The following is a 22,042-nucleotide window of genomic DNA, read 5'->3' on the forward strand; positions in this document are numbered from 1 at the left end:
CATCACATCAGCGACAGAAATATCAGAAAATAATTGTGTCCATATTATTTGAGTTTGAAATTCCAATTATTCAATCGATATCTTGAAAAATCAGCTATCAATCAATTAATATCAATACTTCTCACTAGACTTTTCAATGCAGAAACACTTACGGAATTGACTTAGTGTCACGAATCCAATTCTACCCCTCAGAAGCTCATTAAGAACAACAATGTAACCTACAAACACCCCTTGATCGACCAATGAGGCCCGTGTGCTCATTTGCCCCCAACCAATGCGCGACCGTAGTTCTGATCGACCGCAGCAGATCGCCGGCCTTTCACCCCATTCAACCCTTATGTGGGCGGGATAGGAATAAGTAGCGCCCAGCCGGAAAACGCCACTTGGTAAATCTGTATCTGCGGTGTGTTCAGGTGGTGTAGCTGGAGTGTTCGTGAATGATTAAGGTTGAGGAAGAGGAAGAAAAGGTAGGAATCGTGGGCATTTTTTTCTTACGTTGATATATAGTATAGAATAATCCTGCAGAACCGTATTTTTGGTTTGAATAGTTTTTTTTCTGACTTCTGCAGCGATGTCTATGACCGAAATTGGTTTGTGACTCGATCTGCTCGTCTTCTATACTTATTAGCAGTTGAGAAAAACAGTTCAAACTGGGTGTTCACTAAAGATGCGGCCAATATACAGGAGGTGATTCCTTGTCTAAAAAGATAAATATTTCGTGAAAACATTGAGATCAAATACATATACAGTCTTTGACTCGTACAAATGTTCTAACAGTAGAACTTGAGATCAAAAGGAACACTTTTTTTTCATACCATTTTTCCGATTCGGCCCTGATAAAAATATATTTTGTTCTCATAATGAACTGTGCCACCCCTGGAAGAACAAAATTATCTTAAAAATAACTGGCTAAATCTGTGGCAGTACACATCTGTGGTCTCTGTGGATCTTTTAAACAGTTGTATTTAGCCAGAGTACCCAATCTTTCGAATTTCACAGATACTTTATAATTTTTGAACATCAAATTACTCGAAAACGGCGCATTAAACGAAAAAATATAAAGAATACTTTTATTTCACAAAACGTTCAAAAATTAGCGACCAACTTAGTTTCAAAATTTGGGTTCTTTAAATTTTTGGTATTTTTATGGTACGTAATGGTCATAATGAAAAAACTGGAAGACGTGGGTGATATCTGTTGTTCGAAAAAGATTCATAAAATAAATGGAAAACTATATTCCGAAATTAATTCTATTCAATAAAACCGTTTGTGAGATAGAACTAAAAATAACATTTTTTTATGGTTTTTCAACAGCCTATATCTTGCACACACAGGTGATTCAGAAAAAATGGTAAAGGAAAAAAGTGTTTTTTTCATCTCAAGAACCTACTGTTAAAATATTTGTACGAGTCAAAAATTCACCCTTTATGGGCTTTATGCACTCCTTCTAAGACATAGGGTGTCAAAAATGTTCTCAGGTTTTCGATGATAGCATTGGAGAACAAGAGATTTTGCGTCAAATTAATGCCAATGGTCTTTCACGATTCCAAACAGAAAATAAGGTCATCCGACTGTTTGTTTTAGCAATGTTTTTGTGGGTACTGGGTATCAGGTATCCACCCTTAAAATCATTGTGGTGCCAGAAGTTAGTTAAGGCAATATAAACATTTGCAGCAGGGGGACCTTATTCTCTGAAATCTTGGAGTGGTCTGAAGAACTCTTACGCTTAGTCTAATGCTCTAAGTGCAACCGTGTTCAAGACCTTAAATAGTAGGAAATGCTGTGGGAGAATACAGACAGACAGACAGAATATTAACAATGTTAACATATTGAAACATTTTTCGAAATATCTTTATTTATCATTTGGTGCAGCCATTACCTACCTAATCTTAATGGTTATTTTTTGTAGCCATTATACATATTATTTATATGAAATAATAATGAAAAATGAAACAATCTAGTATACATATAAAATAATTATAGGTTTGAGAGTACTGATAAAATGAAAAATAAATTGAAAAATAAATTGAATTTTTCAACGTTCCAATGAATGAATGAATTCAATCATTATTCATGCATAATGTCTGGATTACATACATAACTAATTATTTATTTTGGCTGCAACAGGTAGATATACAGTTTTTTCCTCCAAACTTATAAACAAAAATAATAACTCGTGGAAACCCTTTTTTTCTCGGAAATATTATTTCATAATGAAAGGTAGAGAGAGAAAGGAGATGGAAAATTGTTTTTTGTAGATTATCAAGGTGGATTTCGAAACTCTGCATCAATCTGATCATTGAATCTAAAAAATTAGCTGGAAAGAATATCCGAATTCCATTAATTTGGATTTCAAGCAAAATAATCTATGTATTACTAAAAATCTTAGTATAAATATCAATAATTCTAAACGAGTTTGCTGAATAAACTTTTTTATAATGTAGGAAATACAGGAAGTTTACTTTCGCACAAATATTAAATATTCATTCAACAAATTTTTGTCATTTGGTGTAAAAATGTAAAATTCATTGAATAATGTCTACAAAAATCGAGACAAAAATGATTGCAGCAATTCAGAGTTGGCTTTGAATTACTCTGCTGCTCCTTATTAATACTTTATAAAGACCCTCTGGAAGGTTTTTGAGAATAAGATTCAAGCTCCTTATATATTCTCATCAATTGGGACAATTGAATATGACGACGAAAATTGATAATACCTATTTATCTTCTATTAATATTTTCTTCTTAAAAGTTTAGTTTTGACTTGATTTTGAAATCCTACTCACTTTTGAAGATCAAAATTCTATATCAATCAGTGAATCATTTCTCACCTTCAGCATTGAGTATTAAACACCCGGAGGGTTAATACACGATATTGTTTTCAACAACGTTGATTGAATAAAATGAAAGAGAGAATTTAAATTAAGGTGATGATTATGATTGTTTTGCATCTCTGTAGTTTTTCCACAAGAACAAGGAGAAAGAAATACTATTGGAGTTATTTCTTTTTCTTAGTGTTATATCATGAACCATACATATTTTCACTCAGTTAAATATGCAAATTTATCGAATATTTCAACTAATAAAGTTGTAAGTCATTCCCCAATAATTATTCGAATAACTTGTCACCGCAAAGTGTTACCTAGTTTGATGGATCCCTTTCATAAAAAATAACGGAGGAGAGATAATTTGAATTTATAATGTTTTCGACCCGTGGAGGGTTCGAAAAAAATGCACGTCATTTTTGCCAACTTTCGCAGCATCTGTTGTGCAGTCAATGGAATTGTAATCATCGACGGCTGACATGAAGTGTGAAGAATAAAGATCATTATTGAATACTCCGATGCACTAATAAACCCTTTGGTTTTCACCTTGAATGTTGTATCGTTGGAAAAACTATTGAAATCATTTTGTTTTTGGAAATAGTAAAGGTGCTTCCTATTCGATTTTTTCTATTGACTATAATTAACGTTATTTTTTTAAAGAAATTTCCAGTTGTGCAAGTGTGAGGAGTTGAATGTAACTAACAGGTCTCAAATGAATTTCTGACATTAAAAGTCTCAAACCAGTAACCACCAATTTTGTTACCAGAATTGGCCACAGTATAATGTTTCTAATAACTCATGATTATTTCACAATGAGAAAAATTAATTGGTACTCAGAAGAGGAATATCGGAGCGGCATTACACTACCAATGCACCTCAAAGAATTTTTACGATTTTTATGCCCTCGTTTTGCTCCGTTTTGCTCACCACTCATTTATTTTGCTCACCTATATACAATGAGCTATAGACATAATAGACAATTCAAAGTGCCATGCTGGTGTAATATTACACTAGCAGGGCACCTCAACGGATTTTTCCGATATTGGTTTCGATCGAAAGCCCTCGTTTTGCTCATCAGTCCGTTCGTTTTGCTCATCAGTCCGTTCGTTTTGCTCATTTATACTTTACAAGTTTTTGGAGGAAAAAAAAATTTTTTTTCTCACCCTAGCTTGTGGGATATCTGCGTTTTGCTCTTTCCAAATCTGCAATTCGTTTTTCTTTACCACTTATCGTTACCGAGATATAGATAATAATTAAAAGTGCCCTCCTTATGTAATAACACACTATAGGGGGTCTAAGGAAGTACCCAACGAAGTATCCAATGGCTGTTGAGTACTCTGCTTAATATGCAACAACAACTCTTAGAAAGAAGATTTGTTTTGATTCTGTTCATAAGGATTTGGGCAAATCACAGAGCTTTGTTGGTTGGAAGGAACTTCAAAGATAAGTTGTTTTTTTCGTTTTTTTCATTGAAACATTTTTGTATCGTTAAGTTTTCGTTGGACTACACTGTATAACATCAAACCTTAAACTCAATGAGTAACCAACAAGCAGCATCCGGCTCAAATCGCTCATACTCGTAGAAGTAGGTATTTCTAGGGTACTCGATCGCTCCGAAAGTCAGGGGAAAAAGGCAGGAAGCCAACACCTGTCAAAGTTCACTCTGGGATCCCCATATCGTTCTTTCCTAATTACAGGTAAACGCAGGTACAAATTATGCAATATGTTACGATTTGATATCACTGGACTGTCACTAAACGAAGTCAGTCACCCTCGAAATAGCCACATGGGTCTGAAAAATTGGGGTTGGAAGCAGAACCGTACTAGTAATTTCACAGGAGGAGCATGTTTTGCTTTGGATTACTGTTTCACCATATATTTTAGGATGATATGTATATCCTACATATCACATTCACATATTCTTGTCAATTTTCAAAAATGCCAGCGATATCACTCGAAGTATAGGTACATACATGTACAGAGTGGGCAAAATAGTTGATACCTGAAGTACAAAGTTTTAATCCTAAAGAGAGAGAAAAATAATGGCACATTGCGTTATCTGTTTTCGAGAAACACATTATGCCCTCAACTCCATTCTGCCATCTTCTTACGTTTTCGAGTTATAAACCAAAATAGACATTTGGGCAAGTTCAACTTTGATCAGTATCCGCGTTTCTGCTTGTAATCTTGAAAAAACATGATACAGTCACTTTTTTTATAGAACTCAAATTTTTTAAGGGCTTTCTTTACTGAATTGTAACATAAAATTTTGTTTTTTTGATGGAAATAAAAGTTTATATGAACTATGAATTTTTTATTATTAATTACCATTTCAAAAATATATAACATCGCTGAATCTGTTGTTAATTTGTCCTCCAGAATGTTAGGGTATATAACTAGGAAATGTAGTGCATTCGTAAACTGTCACACCAATTAAGGTCCTTTTCAGTGCATTTGTGCTGAGCAGACTAAACTTTGCAAGTGTCGTGTGGAATCCTAGGCAAAAAAATAACATCAATCGCCTTGAGAGTATTCAAAATAGATTTATAAGATTTCTTGCTTTCAAAACGAAATTTGTCATACCTGATGGAGACTATGTTTTGGCGCTCGAGCATTTCGGAATGCTATCATTGTCGAGCATACGTATGGTCTCCGAGGCACTGTTTGCATTTAAGATCTTGAACAATAAACTTCAGAGCCCAGATATTCTTGGTGGCTTGTGCTTCAATGTTCCCCAGAGGTCTCTCAGAGCCTGTGAGCTTTTTATGGTACCCTTTAGGTACACATACACGGCTCAGCACTCGCCTCTATGGGCCTGTTCCGATATTGCTGAACAGTACTGTCAGTATTTCAGAAACGATGCCTATTGGCCCAGTCGTTCGAGTTCTATTGTTATTCGATTGCGGGCCAGTACTAACAGCAATATCGGAACAGGCCCTTTGTCGGATATCTCGGACCAGCAACATGTTTAGTGGTCAAGTTGATTATTTTTTTATGTCTCTGGAACAGGTCCTAAAGATTTTGAAAAAGAATTGTACGTAGTTGCCATTTTTGGGGCATTTTGGGTTTCTCGCTTTTTTTTTCTCTTTTTTTTTTGGTTTTTTTTTTGTTGATTTTTGTCAGTTGTACTCATGATCATTAGTTAAGTGAATAATCTTGTATCGAATTGATCTATGTACTTATAATCTCTGTAATTTTGTTCGTTCTATCTGAGGATACATTAGTGGGTTTTTGTACCTGTTTGTATCCCCTTGTGAATAAATAAATAAAATCGCTATTGGCATTCTGATTCTTCCCAAGAGATATCCCATAACTTGCAGTTGTGTGTTTTATGAGAAAAATATTTTATCATATTTCAAAGAGTATCAGTATTCTTTTTCCGTTTCCAAAATAATAATATATCATATATTGCCTTCAAGTTCATACAAATATGAAAAATACTGCCAGTATGTGAAAATTGGAGTAAGCCACTGGCGATATATGAATACGATATGTCATATATTTTTGACATCGTACAACAGTATATTATTGAACGCTCATTATAGTATATTATTCAACGCTTATTTATCATTTATACTGTTTTCATAAGAAAAAATACATCTTTATGTTATAGCTCAGCCTGCTCAGCAAATATACCTGTTGGAAAAAATCATAGTACGCCACTGGATTGCTATCAAAAAAGTGTCTGTATAATGTCTTCATTTCAACATCCTAGCTCAAACAGAAACGGATAATGACCAAGGTTGAAAATTTAATTTTGACCTATAACTCGAAAACGAAAGAAGATAGAGTAATGCAGTTGATGGGGTTATTAGATTCTCGAAAAAAGAAGACCGTAATGTACCATGCATTTTCCTCTACCTCGTTGGGTTGAAAAAGTTGTAATTCAGGTATCAACAATTTTGCCCACCCTGTACATTATGAACTATTGTGAAAAAATTATTCCTAAAATATCTCATCTCAATTTCGATGATATCTGTATTCATTTCAATATCTCAATAGTATACGTTGACTTCTGACATTCCCAATTGCTATATTTAGCAACATCTCTACGTCCAAAGTCTCTGTCTGTGGTTTTGGCCATAGAGTTTGATAGATCAGACAACCAGTGAATAAGAAATTATTAATCATAATTGTCTTATGAATGCCATAATGCTCAATGAAACGGATAGCGATAGATTATGATGATCGTGGATAATTATAATATTACTCCTCCTACATTCCTTCCAAGATCACCAAGATTTCTACAAGAATTCTGCTAGACAACGGACAAAGTTTTTCTGAAGTACCTACTCTCTTCAATAATATCTTTTGAATCTGTCCGCTTTAATCATGGCTTTGCTTGAGTGGAAAAAAGCATAATGTTTAATATTTTTAACACGTTGAGCGCCATCCAAATATCGATATATTTTCTTGTGGGGCCAAATTTTTTGTGTCGATATTTTGTTTTGCTCTTATATCATATAGATAATCCCTTTGCTCAGATTTTCCCTAAAAGTGCAATATCGCCTGTTATCAAGAATATTGATGAGCGGGCCCACGGGACCGCTCTGGTCCCCAGAAAAATACAAACGCACAGCAAATGCGGTACAGGTTAAATTTGTCGAGTCCAATCTCCTTATTATAACCATAACAACACCTGTTCAATTTTTTTCGAATAAAAATTCGAAAAAAAATACTACTAAAAAGTAGTCGTAAATTCCAAAACGGCGGTCCGTAGGGACCGCTGTGGCGCTCAACGTGTTAATACCAAAGAGGATTCTCTTTGTGGAGGTTCCTCTTTGTTAATACAGTCCTGAGTATATTCGACTCGTGCTGCGGTTATACAATGAGCCATGAGTAAAAACGCAGTTTCAGACCTTATGGGCATACGTTGCACGCTATGATTTAATTATAGGGTGTGAATTGGAATCACGTGCAGTTTTTTCTAATAGGCACAAGTGTTTTTGCATGTGGTTATCCCATAGTCTTATTGCATATAAGTTTTTTTCAGATTTTGAAAGAACACTTTACAATACCTAAGTTTATGCATAAAAATGAAAGAAAATCATTGTTCATCTTAGGTTATCTGAATTTTTAAGGATATTATTCATAAGAAAATAAATTATCGTATCATATCACATCATGAAAATAAGTCAGAATCAATTCATAACTGGGTAGAGATCGGCAGCACATCATAAACCTAAAGAGTAGTTTTGTAAATTATTCAGGAATTCAGGAAGCTTTAAATATCAGCCGATTGTAGGCATTTCAAATAATTGAGATTTAGGCACAATTATTTGGAAAATATAGTGAAACTAATGAAAATAATGGTTGTTGATATATGGGAATCAAATTCATCGCTAACAGCCAGTGTCATACATTTTTTCTCCAATTCAGCTCGCTTGAAAAGATACAGTCTGTTGAAAATCCATACAAAAATTTAATTTTGAGTTATCTCTCACAAACCATTTCATCGAATAGGATGATTTTCGGAATATAGTTTTTTCGAAAAATTGCTGAATCTAACTCCGATCAAAAGATCCACAGACAGCTATGTAGTGTCATAGATTTAGCTATTCTGAAAGGAACTTTGGCAACGCTCATATAAGCCGAATCGGAAAAAATGCAAAAAAAGAAATTTCTTTTGACCTCAAGAATCTCTTGTTAAAATATGTATATTATGTACAAGTCAAAGACCCACCCTGTATATTGCCTTCTTTGTAGTGTCACCAGTGATTCCTAAATAAACTGAATGAAATGAAATGGATGAAAATATTTTCAGATGGATGAGTCGAACCATAGCTCGAACACCGAAACTTTGTGCAAAGTTTGTGGCGACAAGGCATCCGGAAAACACTATGGAGTTGCCAGCTGCGATGGTTGCAGGGGCTTTTTCAAACGAAGTATACGTAGGTAAGGTAACAATGAAATATTTTCTCTATTTTTCCCTTGTTTCAAAGCATGCGAGGGCAACTTACAGAAGCTGTTAGCTTGAAGAATATTTGTGGATATTTTAAGTTTGTGTCATAAAAAAATTAGGATTCGATTTTGTGATATCTCAAATTTGGTTTATGCTGTATAAAAATTTTTTTCATCAAAAGGTCCACAATTTGTAATACCTACTAATCGACATGTCTTAGCGTATTCACAACATAACTGAGGTTATATCCATGAAGTTTGATAGATCAGTGAATAATGGCTCAAAAATCCCAAGTGATTAATGAATGTTAAATGAAATTGTGGCTCATTAATGAAAAGGGATTTATGAATGTTATAATACTCGAGGAAAACAACAGATTATGATGACTCCATGCAATGGCCGTGGATAAATGTATTTTGCAGAACTACCACCTGGAAATATTGTTTTGGCGTTTATTGTTACCTATCAAATTGAAAAACTGTCACCTTCAAATGAGAAGGCTCAATAGATAATTTTATTTGCAGAAATTTGGAGTATATCTGTAAAGAAAATGGTTGTTGTGTGGTCGATGTTACCAGGAGGAATCAATGTCAAGCATGCCGTTTCAAAAAATGCCTTCAAGTGAACATGAAACGCGATGGTAAGTAATCATATTTTGCTACAGTAGGTAATTTTTTTTTACTGGCCGGTGCAAAATTGTGATAATTAAATTTGTGCATAACAAAGTAAACTATCCATCTTCTTATCATCACCAGCTTAACCATCATTCAAACTTTTAAGAAAAATTAATCGTCATAAGTCTATCGGGTTTAAATGAAATCGTATCTAGATTTCACAAGATCCGTGGGGACGTTTCGATACTTTGCATATTCTTTTCTTTGTCCTATTTCCTGATAGATTTTTTGATTGGTACATACATAATTTTCTTCAATAGGACGTTTGAAATTAAATATAACATCCGAAAAAAATTAACTTGAAATAGAAACGGTAGAACCGAAATATTCAAATTTTAGTTTAAAACGTGATTGCAGTATGTGGATGTGCGATTTCCGAAAACTGGAATTATTCTAATTTTATAGAAAAAGGATTTGAAAATATTCTTGAAATTGTTTTCATAGGATGCAGTATGAATTTGGAATTAGGTACTCAATTAGTTCTGCTTGGGGTTCCCTTTATATGAATACTTATCTGAGTGAAGGGTCGAAAGTGTCAAATGTCAACCGCATTACTATTCGACATGTCGAAGTGTTTTCTATAGAACGACAGAATAAACAAGCGAGGGATGATATTTACTTCATATGTTCCGGTTCGCAGATCAATCAACTCATATAAAATTTGATATTGAGGGAGAAAAATAAGGTTTGAAAATAAAAGAGAAATATGCCGTCATTTGTTGGCAGCGCTTATATTGTTTTATTAGTTAAGGATAAGGAAAACATTTCTAGCATTATTATTTCAACAAGTACATACCTTTCTATACTAGGTGTTGGTGTGTCATGTAACAGTTTCCATAACCAATTTTTTTAATTTGAATTCAATTTGTATGATCCATACATATTTCATGCATAATGTCCTATACCTATCTTCAACTGTTTCGCAAATAATTAATGGTTCAGCCTGGCATATATTTAAAATGAAGCATTTTTCTGATATAGATACGTAGTTAACAGTTAACGAAACTAAACCGACTATAAAACACTAGTATGACACGTGTTTTCAACACAAGTAAGCAAAACTATGGGCTTTAGTAAAATGGAACTTTGTACCTAATGTTTTTTGGTCTTTTCTCAATGGAAAACGAATATTGACTATATATGCTGTAGATAATTTTGTTGTGAATAATGATTTTTACGATTTCCAGCAGACATTTTATCGAAAGAATATTAATGGAGAAGTTTCAGATAATTAAAATATTCAATATTACTTATAATAAAAAAAAACTTCATCAGTATCCATTTTTTTTAAACATCTTGACTTGACAATGAAATAAAAGAAAATATTGTTTTCATGAAAATATATCTTTTTATTTCAATGAATGCTAGGAATTTCAATTTTTCATGGCATATGCTGGATTTATTCAAGTATTTTTAGATTGATTAATTAAAACCAGCATTTGTTATGAAAAATGAAAATTAATTATTGAGAAATTCATTCTCGAATTGAAAAAAACATTAATGGGATTTGTTCGTCATAAACAAATAGTATTTTTTTCATTTCATTGTTGAGTTGATGTTTCAAAGAAAAAATGAGCATTGGTAATGCTGAATATAGGTACATATGTACCAGATGTCAATAAACAAATTTCTGTTTTGAAAATTGGAGATTTCACTTCAAAAAAAGCAATATCAATTTCTATAATCAGTTACATACAGGACAGGGCCTTAATTTTTTCTAGAAATTACTATAAAAAGGAATGCCAATGTAATAAGTAAATACTAAGTAATGTTGAAATAATTATGGATTCAATAGTTTTGATAATTCATCATTAAAAATCACTTTTACGTCAAAAATTTGTGCAGTAAAACTGTGTGCGCGAAAATTTGAAGCACACTCCTCAGTTTAGTTTTTTGTGGTGTTTTCAAATATTGAAACAGATTTTCCAAATTTCGCCTTACAGGATGTTGTTTCGAGGATTCAAACGATTCATAATTTTTTGTTAACCCGGATCTAGATTCCCCTGCGGTTATTGCATGATACATTTGAGCTTTGAATAAGAAACACGTTTGCCAAATATGAAAAAATATACAAGGTGGCCGCAGGAAGAAATGAACAAAATTCATTAAACATCCTGTATCGCGGATACGAAGACAGTAAGGTCCAATGAATGTGGTATCTATAGAACCACCTCGGTGCGACTTATCCGCCTGTTAAGCATTTCCGTTTCCCATTGAAACACCCTGTATAACTATGAATTTACCTTCATTTCGGATATACCCGGCACACGCTCTACCAACCGGTAATCAAAAATTTTCAGTATTTCAAAACTAATTGTGGTTGGCTACAGTTTTCAATCAAAAATATCCAATGGTCAGGTGTAGATTTCCTTTCATAATCTTCCGGAAAAATGGAGTAGTTCCAAATTTCCAAAAGAAATTGTCCTTCCCGCACGTTTTCCGCAGAAATCAATGTATGCCTCTTGTAATTAGTGTCAAGAAAAATGCTGTTGGCAGCTCCTTACCACCTAGCTCTCAGGACTTCGTTAAAACTTATGCAATAAAATATTGATTGATTGTCGAACAGAAAACGGTGACCTCTTTTAACAACAAGAAAACGTTAAGTTTTTATTATAAAAATATTTTATTTCATCTAACGTCTAAATAGCATAGATAACATCTAATTCATGCAAAATATCAATATTGCATTGAAGATGCACATTTTTTTTGTTCAAATCCAGACGCCTCGTCTTCCCTATAATATTGGCTTTTAGATGACGTTTTGTCAGGTCACTCATCAATACTTGAAAGGGAACACTGTGGAAATTTGGATGTTTATCGATAATTAGAGAGTACCATAAGCCAGCGACCAACCAATCGCGTTTGCCGTTAGAAGTCACTAATGAAAAATTCATCGGATGCCTGTGTAATCATCATTAGAGTCGCTCGTTTGCTGAGCTGTATATCGTCCCATTGGACAGGTGGAAAATGGTGAAAAAGTTCCCAGGACAAAAGCAGGTTTGGACTAAGGGATGGATAAATAAAGTGAGGGGTGATTTTGAAAGCGAATCAGGGTAAACAATATACAGGGTTCTAGTCGGTAATTATATAACTAAACCACAATCCATTATAACAGCAACATTCAGTTTCACTGTTCAATTTTGTCCCATATATCTATTATATATACAGGGTCGGTCTTTGACTCGTAAAAATATTTTAACAGTAGATACTTAGGGTCAAAAGTATTGAATTTACTTTGCAGCAGTGTGCTGATGTTATTTTATGAATAATATTCTTCTTTAAACAATAACTTTATTCTGTTTCAATACAACCATCTTAGGTACAACCATTTTCCTTACTCACTAATCATAGATGGTTACTAACTTAAAAAAAACATTCTAACCATAGAGGAAAGATTGACACTTCAACAAAAAGAAGCATTTTTTTCCTTGCCATTTTTTCCGAATCGACTCGGTTGAAAAACCATAAAAAAGTTATTTTTAGTTCTATCTCAAAAACGGTTTTATCGAATGAAATGATATATAATATAGTTTTTCACTTATGCAATGAATCTTTATCGAACACAAGATATCTATCATAAAAATACCAAAAATTCAAAGAACACAACTCTTGAAACTAAGTTGGACGCTATCTAATGAATATTTGAACGTTTTGTAAAATTAAAGTATTTTTCATATTTTCTTGTATGATGCGGCCTTTTCGAATAATTTGATGTTCTTAAAAAAATTGAAAAGTATCTGTGAAATTTGAAAAATTGGGTACTTTGGCTGTATGCAATTCTGTTTAAAAGATCCACAGATGTGTAGTGTCGTAGATGTAGCTAGTTGTTCGGAAGATAGTTTTATTTTTTGGGGGTTGGCACAGCTCATTATGAAAATTTAAAATGGCTATACCTATTTATCAGGACCGAATCGAAAAAAATAGTATGGGAAAAAACTGTTTCTTTTGACCTCAACAGGGTACTGTATAGCTGGTGTACATTCTTCTTAAATTTCAAATATCAGAGCTCAGAGCTGACTCAACTTGAATACTTTCAAAGGAAGAGTCCTATTTATGACAAGCTCACTCTGTATGTGGCAATGACTGCTCAAACTTTGCAAACCACTTCCACCAGTCTTCGTCTACCAAAAAAATGGAAATAAATTTGAACAACTCTCCAATTCACCATTTTTGAAATAATTGAAAGAAAATGAAAGATTGGGGTGTTATAAAACCGTTAATTTCAATCAACAACATAATATAGCACATAGCTCATTCGAACAACGCTCCAATTCACCCTTTTTGCAATAATTGAAAGAAAATGAAAGATTGGGGTGTTATTAAAACCGTTAAGTTCAATCAACAATATAATATAGCACAAAGCTCATTTGAACAAGGCTCCAATTCACCTTCTTTCAAATAAAAGCATATAGTTTCCAAAAAAATTCCATTTCAATTTATCAAATGTCGTAATTCATATATTTATAATTATATGTATTTACAGTTACTATCCGCAAATGCTTCTTTTTCCTTTTGCTAAAGTCGAGATAATTATGTGAATGAAATTTGGTGGTAGACAGATAGATACAATTACAAATTTTACTACTACACTACAATAAATATTTCAAACTTGAAAATCTATTTGAAATTACTGGTTCATCTTTTGTGGTTTTCATTTTATAGTAGGTACGTATTTTTTAATTTATTTCGTTTTGTTTCTCTTTTCTGAATATGAATTTTATTTCGATATTCCTCTACCCTACTCTCTACTTAAATTGATGAAATCATCTATGAAATAAACTTATGATTTTGAATTTTATTAGTATTATTTACTTCAATTATTTCTCCTTGCATGAAATTTTCAACGCCCAAGCTCTGGACCTTTTTTTTATTCCAATACTCAACAGTTCTGAACTAAAGAGCCGCTGATCTGCACCAGTAAAAAACAGAAAAGAAAGCCAGAAAGCAAAAAAAAATTCATATTTTTTCTCTCATGAAATAGGTGAATAATTATATGTATACGATACATTTTCGAAATCAGCAAAAAATTTGCAGCAAGAAAAAGAACTTTCAACATTTGAAAAATCAGAAATCCCTGTCATATCTTGAAAATGAGTGGATCAAAAATTTCAAAAAAATCATATTCGTATAACTCATTAAAAAACTGAAACTGTAATGTCATAATTATTTTCGAGTACGAGTTGAAACAAGCGAGCATTATTTAAAACGGCAATTTCTCAATTTTTGTTCATAACTCAAAACCTAGAAATTATGGCCCGATTTCAGATTTTGATTTGTCAGGAAAAAAGAGCTAGAAAATGTGCCATTCGTTTTCTTCTAACTGCTATAGTTATCGAGATCCCCCCCAAGTAAAACGGATTTTGCCCAGCCTGTATATACTACATTCAAAAGAGAAAGTAAAATGATTCATTTATCCTTTTTTTTGTAAATTAATAATAATACCTTTGAGAAAATAATATCATTATGGTTTTGCTTCGAACTTCAGATGAACAACGATTTGAAATCATGATGAAAACATTTTTGTGAAATATGGTATTATGAACCATAGTACAAAATACACATGAAGAAATTGAAAACTTCCATAATTTAGGTCAATCCGGAAAATCCCAAAGTTGTAGGATTCATACTGAATTTCGAGATTGCAAATTGCAATACTGTATTCAACAAATACAATAAATAAATCATATTATTCAATTTCATTTTACATAACTTAAATGTTTGATATTGGACACAACTTCTCTCATGAAAAAAATTACAATAGCGAATAAAATGCATCGTGGAATAATTTATGATTGTTTTCTCGTTATATACAAATTTCAGCTGTACAACATGAAAGAGCTCCAAGGTCCGTGCAAGGCGGTCTTCATTATCCCTTGAGTTTTGGAGGCAGATTAAGGGGTATACACAGTTCACCGATTTTTGGTGCGATGCCGCTACATCTTCAGGTACCCACAGTGTCAGATCCTTTTCCGCCTCTCTTCACAACGAACCCTTCAGGACCCTATTTCCATCAGAGCTTGCTTCATCCGAACTTCATCAGTTCTTTTTCGAAACCAACAACGATCCTCACAGGAAATCTGAGTAAGTTTTCTACTAGGAAACGTGACGATAGTTAGTTATTGTTTTAATTCTAGGTTTCTCACCTCCATACTCCATGAAGCAATCGACTAATATAAATGGTCTTCACAGAATTGTGATGAAGGAGGATGAAGTTAGTAGTTCGGAAGAAGGGTTGGAAAAGAATACAGATGGTAATCATGAACATGAATTTTCAATAGCAATTGTCAATTTTAATAAAAATCCAAAGTCTAACTTTAAAATACCTCACACCATAAACACACATAAGTTTGTGTTCATATCATATTATGCTTATCCTGATTCTCCTTAGGTACCGAAGTACCCCTCAGAAGCTCAGTGAGCTCGTACGAGTTCGGAGAACCCATAATGTTCTGTTTATGCTTTGTTACTGTTTCCTTACGCCACCTTACTCACAGCACTGTTAATTTTAACTCAATAGTGAATGATGGCCCATACCAGTATCGACTAGAGAATTTCTTCCCTAGCCCGGGATCGAAATCAGTACCTTGCGATATACTAAGCCGACGCTTTCACCACCAAGCCACGGATGCTATTAATTAGTCATAAACGATTACACGCGATTCACCATATAGATTATACATACCTACATAGATTATAGATGTAGATTTGAGGGTGGTTTCATTGCATTGCAACCTTAAGGTCTGCCAATCACAGCTGTTTTTGCCATCACGTAGCCTGCAGCTCTCTCTCCAGTTCTAGAGTTCTGATGTAGGTACTCCAGTATCTATGATGGTTTCAAGGAGGTTACTTCCTCACTTCTACAAGTTTCTTGTCCAAAGCATTTTTTGCGTTGGCTAGCAATGTAGAAGCATTCCTTCTTCTCCCCACAGAATCTGCACTCGTCCTTTTCTGTAAGACCCATAATCATTAGGTGTACTTGCCCTGGCATACCAGACTATTGGCCCATAAGATATCATCGGTCTTACAATCATGACCAAAACCCACGCAGTATATTTTGGGTTACATAAGTCCTACCCTCCAGACTTCTGCACGTCATCAAGGCCTTTGTTGCTTTGCTATCTAGGGTTATTCCCAGATATTTGCCTTTAGCCTTCCATTCTGTGACGTCTCCATTTAGACAGAGATATCTCATTGCTGAAAGTTTCCTTTTCCGGATAAATATCTTGGTTGGGTTAATGTTTAGCTCCACTGACATTGCTGGATAATTCTGAGGCCCTGTTGCATTAAATCGCACAAGGAGCATTCGAACTTTCCTTTAACCTCTAACTCTATAGAAGGGAAGATATTACTTCTCCTTTACACCTCAATCAAGGAACACCTTTCGTGAGGATTTAACAGAGGTGCTTTGATCGTCCACCTCTGTCTCAGCCAATCTTGCCTCAAAATCTCATACATTAATTTGATAATGGTTCTTTCGCCCCTTGCCCTTGACTGCCTTTTTGATCGAGATATGTGTTGTCAAAGGCCCCATATATGCCTAGGAAGCATTCACTGCTCCTTTTTATATAGTATCCGGCATCACTTGGTTCTTTTGTCCATTAGGTTTGATTTTCCACTTTTCATCGGCAGCTTCTTGTAATCGACGATGTATAACTTCTATATTACGATATAATTTGCGTATAATTCAAATATTTTTCTTTCTTGGATATAAATATTGTACGTGCCCTAGTACTTATACATGGGGTATTCCTGATGCTTATACATATTTCTTGGTTTTGAGAATTCCTCGTTCATTTTCAAGTGAAAGCTTCTGTCTCTCGGCGAATTCCCCAATAATTGGCATGATTTCATCGTATATCCCGCAAAAATAATTTTATGTTTCAATTCCTTATGCCATGCTTTGCAAAAAATGCTCAGGCGATGTCTAGTCCGTTGCTTACTCATTTTAGAATCCTTTTTTATGTTTTCTGTTAGCTTCAATAATTATTGTTCTGCTTAGGATTCTTTCCTGAATCCAAATTGCTCTGTAGGTAGTTCATATTTGAATTAGAATATTTGCTTATACTGACAGTGACTGTTAGTTGAAATCTGGTAAATTTATCCACTATGAAAATGACATCGAAATACACTTTACTGCTTATTAAATGATGGAATTTGAATACATATTTTTCTCACAGAAAATCAACAATTCAGAAGTCGATTGGAAATACCAATTTTGAATGATGTGAGCAGAAACAACACGAGATTATCAGAAACACCGAATCTCACACTATTTCCAGCTGAAAATATATACGAATCTGCAGCCAAATTGTTATTTTTGGCGATTAAATGGGCAAGGACCATTCCCTCATTCCTTCAGCTATCCTATAGAGATCAGACTATACTTCTTGAAGAAAGCTGGAGTGAGCTTTTCGTATTAACAGCTTCACAGTGGGCCCTTAATTTGGATGAGAGTGAGTGAAAATATATGGAATATTATCAAATTAATAAGCCGTCAAATTAGAAAACGCAATATAATCTAAATTTATTCAGATACATAACATCCACTGATATGAAAATCAACAAATGTCGCGATCTGAATCGAACTAGCCAATGAAAACCATCGAAGCATGTTAACAGAAAGTCTATTTCTTCGAGGAAGAGATGAGGCTCTCTATGGTTTCGGCTTTATTTGACATCTTTAGAGCAACAGAACTCATTAAAAATAGAACGAATGATGATTGATGGGTCCTTCATTTGATATCAACAGATACTATGTTGTTTGAATAAACCCTAGCGCCACCTGACAGTAAACGAGGTCAAACTGCATTCTCTTTCTTAAACCGAGATAAGATGGATATGATACAAAAACTAAAAAATGCTACGATCCAACCCAAACCATCTGTTTTCTGTTGACGGTCAAATAAGACAGAAACAATGGTCAAGAGTGCATCTACTCTTGGTGTTGGTTAGCTAGTTCGATTTAGATCTAGAAATTTGAAGACAATAACGGGCTTTCATCAGTTGGTGGAAAAATCATTCCAAGGATTTTTTTGAAATTCGTTAGGAGCATGCATAGTTAACGAAAGGTATTTTCGTTTTGTTTTTTGATGACCCAAGAAATAGAAATCGAACAATATAGTAATATTTCAATTCCGATTGGCTTTGTCAGATTAAAACTAAGTAGGTATAATAAGTATTTTACTTTTTTTGATAATATACTTTTAAATATTCAAAACCTACATATATTTCATAGACCAATCCTAAAATGTAAAATTCTGATTTGATAATATATGCCTTTCTTATCGCAAATGCGAATTTGATCTTCGTTTAATGAAACAATGCTGAGTGCATAATTAACTTCATGTCATACTTATTTCTGCGATTTCTATGGCAACAGCAATGGAAATTCTTCCGTTGGGTCAAACGTTCATAAGACGCCCAGGGTAGCCAGAATGCCTTTTGCCGTACTTGGGGTTACTTTTGCAAATAGGGAAATTTTCTATAAATAAATACGAGGGTTTTCAATTATGTCTTGAGTACCTTCTGGCAAGGCAACACTAGTAAGATCAAGTAGAATTTGCTATGACCATCAGTTTGACTTTTTTTGTAGTATATACTTACTCTTAATTTTTACTAGAACTCCATTCTCCAATCATAAGCTCAAAGACATGCTGTGAAATATTTCTCCAGAGAATCATTGATAGCATGAAATTTTACAGATAACCTAAATTCAAATAATTTAATCTTGCAGCGGTATTGATAAGCAACGCTATGGCACCTTCTTCAAGACATTCTGCATTGGAGGAGGATGCGAGGAAGCTCCGGGAAGTCATCAATAGACTGACGGTCCTTAGACTTGACCACACAGAACACGCATGTTTGAAAGCGCTTGTCCTTTTTAAAGCAGGTGAGGTTCTTGAGATTTTCCGCTAAAAAAGGTATAGAATATGATACAAAACTTTGGTTACCTATTCATCATGACGGTGGGTAATAATGAATATAGGGTCCCAAAAAATAACTAATGCGACATCACTGCCGCGTGTGATAAAAGAAGTATCAGAATGAATTACAAGGTACAGGAAACCTGCTCAATTGAATTTGGCGCTAATCGGGGAGGGGTTGTGGGAACATTGCACGCTGTGTCATTCACACTTACACAGAAACCCCTTTCTATTATTAGTTGCATTAAAAAAATTTCCAAATCAATTAAAACTTCCTGAACTAGTCAAAAGTATTCTATCAATCCACAGATTGTCGTGGTCTATGTGAACCAAGTCACATAGAACTCCTCCAAGACCAAACACACATGATGCTACAGGAATATTGCAGTCAAAGGCACAACGTGACGAAAGGCAGATTCGGAAAACTACTACTGACTCTACCTGCGGTACAGTCCGTACCAAAGAGGGGATTGGAGGAGCTTCTATTTAGACAGACAGTTGGGGATGTTGCAATAGACAGGTTGCTTGCAGATTTAGCCAAAAATACTCAATCTCACTGAGCCATAAACGGTTGAATGTATATGTTTTGTAAATAAATATTGTCTTAATTAGTGTATAACTTATTACCTGTTTCATCAAATTTCATCTTTTCATTATTTCAGTATCTTGTCTGCTCGATACGAATGTGTAATGAATCGGAATTATGAAATAACGTTGGGATAATTTGGACAATTTATCGTTCGGTCTTACATGATTGCATGCAGGCGTTAAGAGGAGCTTAAGTAAGGAAATGTGATAATTCAGACCAATTGAAAAAAAGGAATGTATTTGATTTCATGAGAAGTGATAAATCTAGAGGAATGTTAGAACATATTTCTTCTGGCTGAAGCGCTTCCAAGACTTTGCAGATGGGATATTCACGTTTCTCTCGGTAGCTCAAATGGCAGAGCGCCTGATCGGCAATCAGAGGTGGTAGGTTCGAGTCCTGCTCGAGGAGGTACTTTTTCCAGAATTCAATAATTGTCTGCATGCCGTTGAAAAACTTTCTAATTAATTCTCAGACATCAAACTAACCTCTACATCTATACAGGGTCTTTCACGAGGAACCTCACCCATATTCACAGATTACAGAGTAGAATGCCCATATTTATACGGGAAACTACTGAACGTTTTTTCATGAAATTCAGCACTTATAAGTATTTCACGATGCTGATGAAATCTGAAATATTTTCAAGGCATGAGCACCTCCGGTTTTTCCGGAAATGACGTCAACTTCCGTTTTTCAAATTAGAACACCATTTTTTTATTGCAGAAATAGATTCCTTAGAAAATTTCAAATTATTTTGATGTAACATTTTTCAGTTTTGGTTTTAAAATTCTCTCTGAGCGGGAAAATTCGAAAAAAAAATCGAAAATAGAGCTCCGCTGAAACAAGAATAACTTCGAGGTTTTTGGATGGAAAATTTTCATTTTTGGGATTTTTCAAGATGTAAGATTGATGTATCCACTTTAAAAATCGAAATCGCGATTCATGATACAGGTGGTGAAAAAATCGCTTTCAAAGTTAGGGATGACAAAATCGTGAAAAATCAATTTTTTCAAATTAGAACCCCATTTTTTTATGGCAGATATTGAATCTACGTTAAAAAATAATGTGAGTGTATGCATCACACCCTTGCCCTAAAATGGATATTTTCTGAGTTATTCACAAAAAACTGTTTTTCGTCTTGAATTTTCAGCTATTACTTTTCCCTTCACGCCAAAGAGATGAAATTTTCAGGTACTGTTATTTGAACCATGCTGTAGATTTTTCACCCCTTCTTGAAACCGACTTCAAGTTACCATTAGGAGAACCATGGCAAACTCTCGCAGTTATAACTAGGGAAGATGCTCAAAGTTTTGACCGTTAATTTCTAGACATTTATACGTCTCAGGAATGCTTCGTGCGTTGCTCTTCTTATTTCATCGGGAGGAAGAGATCTGCAAAAGTGTTTAAAAACCAAATTGAGTTTCAAAACTATGAATCTAAAAATCTAAACAAACCTGAACGCATTTCTGACTCGTTCTATGCAGTCCTCTTTATCAGTCAGGGGAGTTGAGTAGACAATATTTTTTATCCTACCCCAAACATAATAGTCTAAAGGAGTTAAATCGGGAGAACGTGGTGGCCAAAGATGTGGACCACTGTTCGCCAACCATCTATCTTCAAATAGCCTGTAGAGGATATTTGACACATTGAGTGAATTGTGTGGAGGCGCGCCATCTTGTTGATACCATAAGTCATTATGGTTCTGTACTAGCGGCTCAATTATTTGAGTCAATATGTCAGAATATCTCCTAAGGGAGAACATTCTTTAAATAATGCAAACATGTGTAGTGTTCTATCTTACCAGTTAAAGTCCCATCATAAATGTGAACATCGAGAATTGCATTATTTTTGATGGCGCAAAAAACATTGAAACTCCAGGTCTCTTGAAAGTTCCATTGTCTGAAGTGGTGGTTGTTCTCTTCATCCCAATAATGACTGTCATGCCTATTGAAAGAACCATTCTTTGTGAATTTAGATTCATCTGTCCAAATTATACAGTCCAAAAAGTTTTCATTCTCTTGAAATCGAATCATCATAGCTTCGTAAAACTCTGTTCTCCTGACGAAATCAGTTTCCTTCAAATGGTGTACCCTATTGAATTTATATGGGTGCATTTTATGTTTTTTTAA

General features: G+C 34.2%; 1 protein-coding gene across 1 annotated transcript; it reads left to right on the forward strand.

Moving 5' to 3' along the window:
* Positions 1 to 205: 205 nt before the first annotated feature.
* Positions 206 to 19,928, forward strand: LOC123311622 (nuclear receptor subfamily 2 group E member 1-like). The gene is made up of 8 exons (XM_044895678.1): positions 206 to 467; positions 8,590 to 8,720; positions 9,252 to 9,367; positions 15,222 to 15,482; positions 15,536 to 15,652; positions 17,579 to 17,854; positions 19,135 to 19,290; positions 19,634 to 19,928. The coding sequence occupies exons 1-8, from the start codon at positions 438 to 440 to the stop codon at positions 19,882 to 19,884; spliced, it is 1,338 nt and encodes a 445-aa protein (XP_044751613.1). The 5' UTR covers positions 206 to 437; the 3' UTR covers positions 19,885 to 19,928.
* Positions 19,929 to 22,042: the final 2,114 nt, after the last annotated feature.

The sequence above is a fragment of the Coccinella septempunctata genome, chromosome 4, assembly GCF_907165205.1.
Source record: "Coccinella septempunctata chromosome 4, icCocSept1.1, whole genome shotgun sequence".
NCBI lineage: Eukaryota > Metazoa > Arthropoda > Insecta > Coleoptera > Coccinellidae > Coccinella > Coccinella septempunctata.

Excerpts from the sequence above, each read along its gene's own strand:
- LOC123311622 (XM_044895678.1), top strand. The coding sequence starts at position 438 with ATGATTAAGGTTGAGGAAGAGGAAGAAAAG. Across the intron at positions 9,368-15,221 it reads AGTGAACATGAAACGCGATG|CTGTACAACATGAAAGAGCT; the intron begins GTAAGTAATCAT and ends TACAAATTTCAG. Across the intron at positions 17,855-19,134 it reads GGCCCTTAATTTGGATGAGA|CGGTATTGATAAGCAACGCT; the intron begins GTGAGTGAAAAT and ends TTAATCTTGCAG.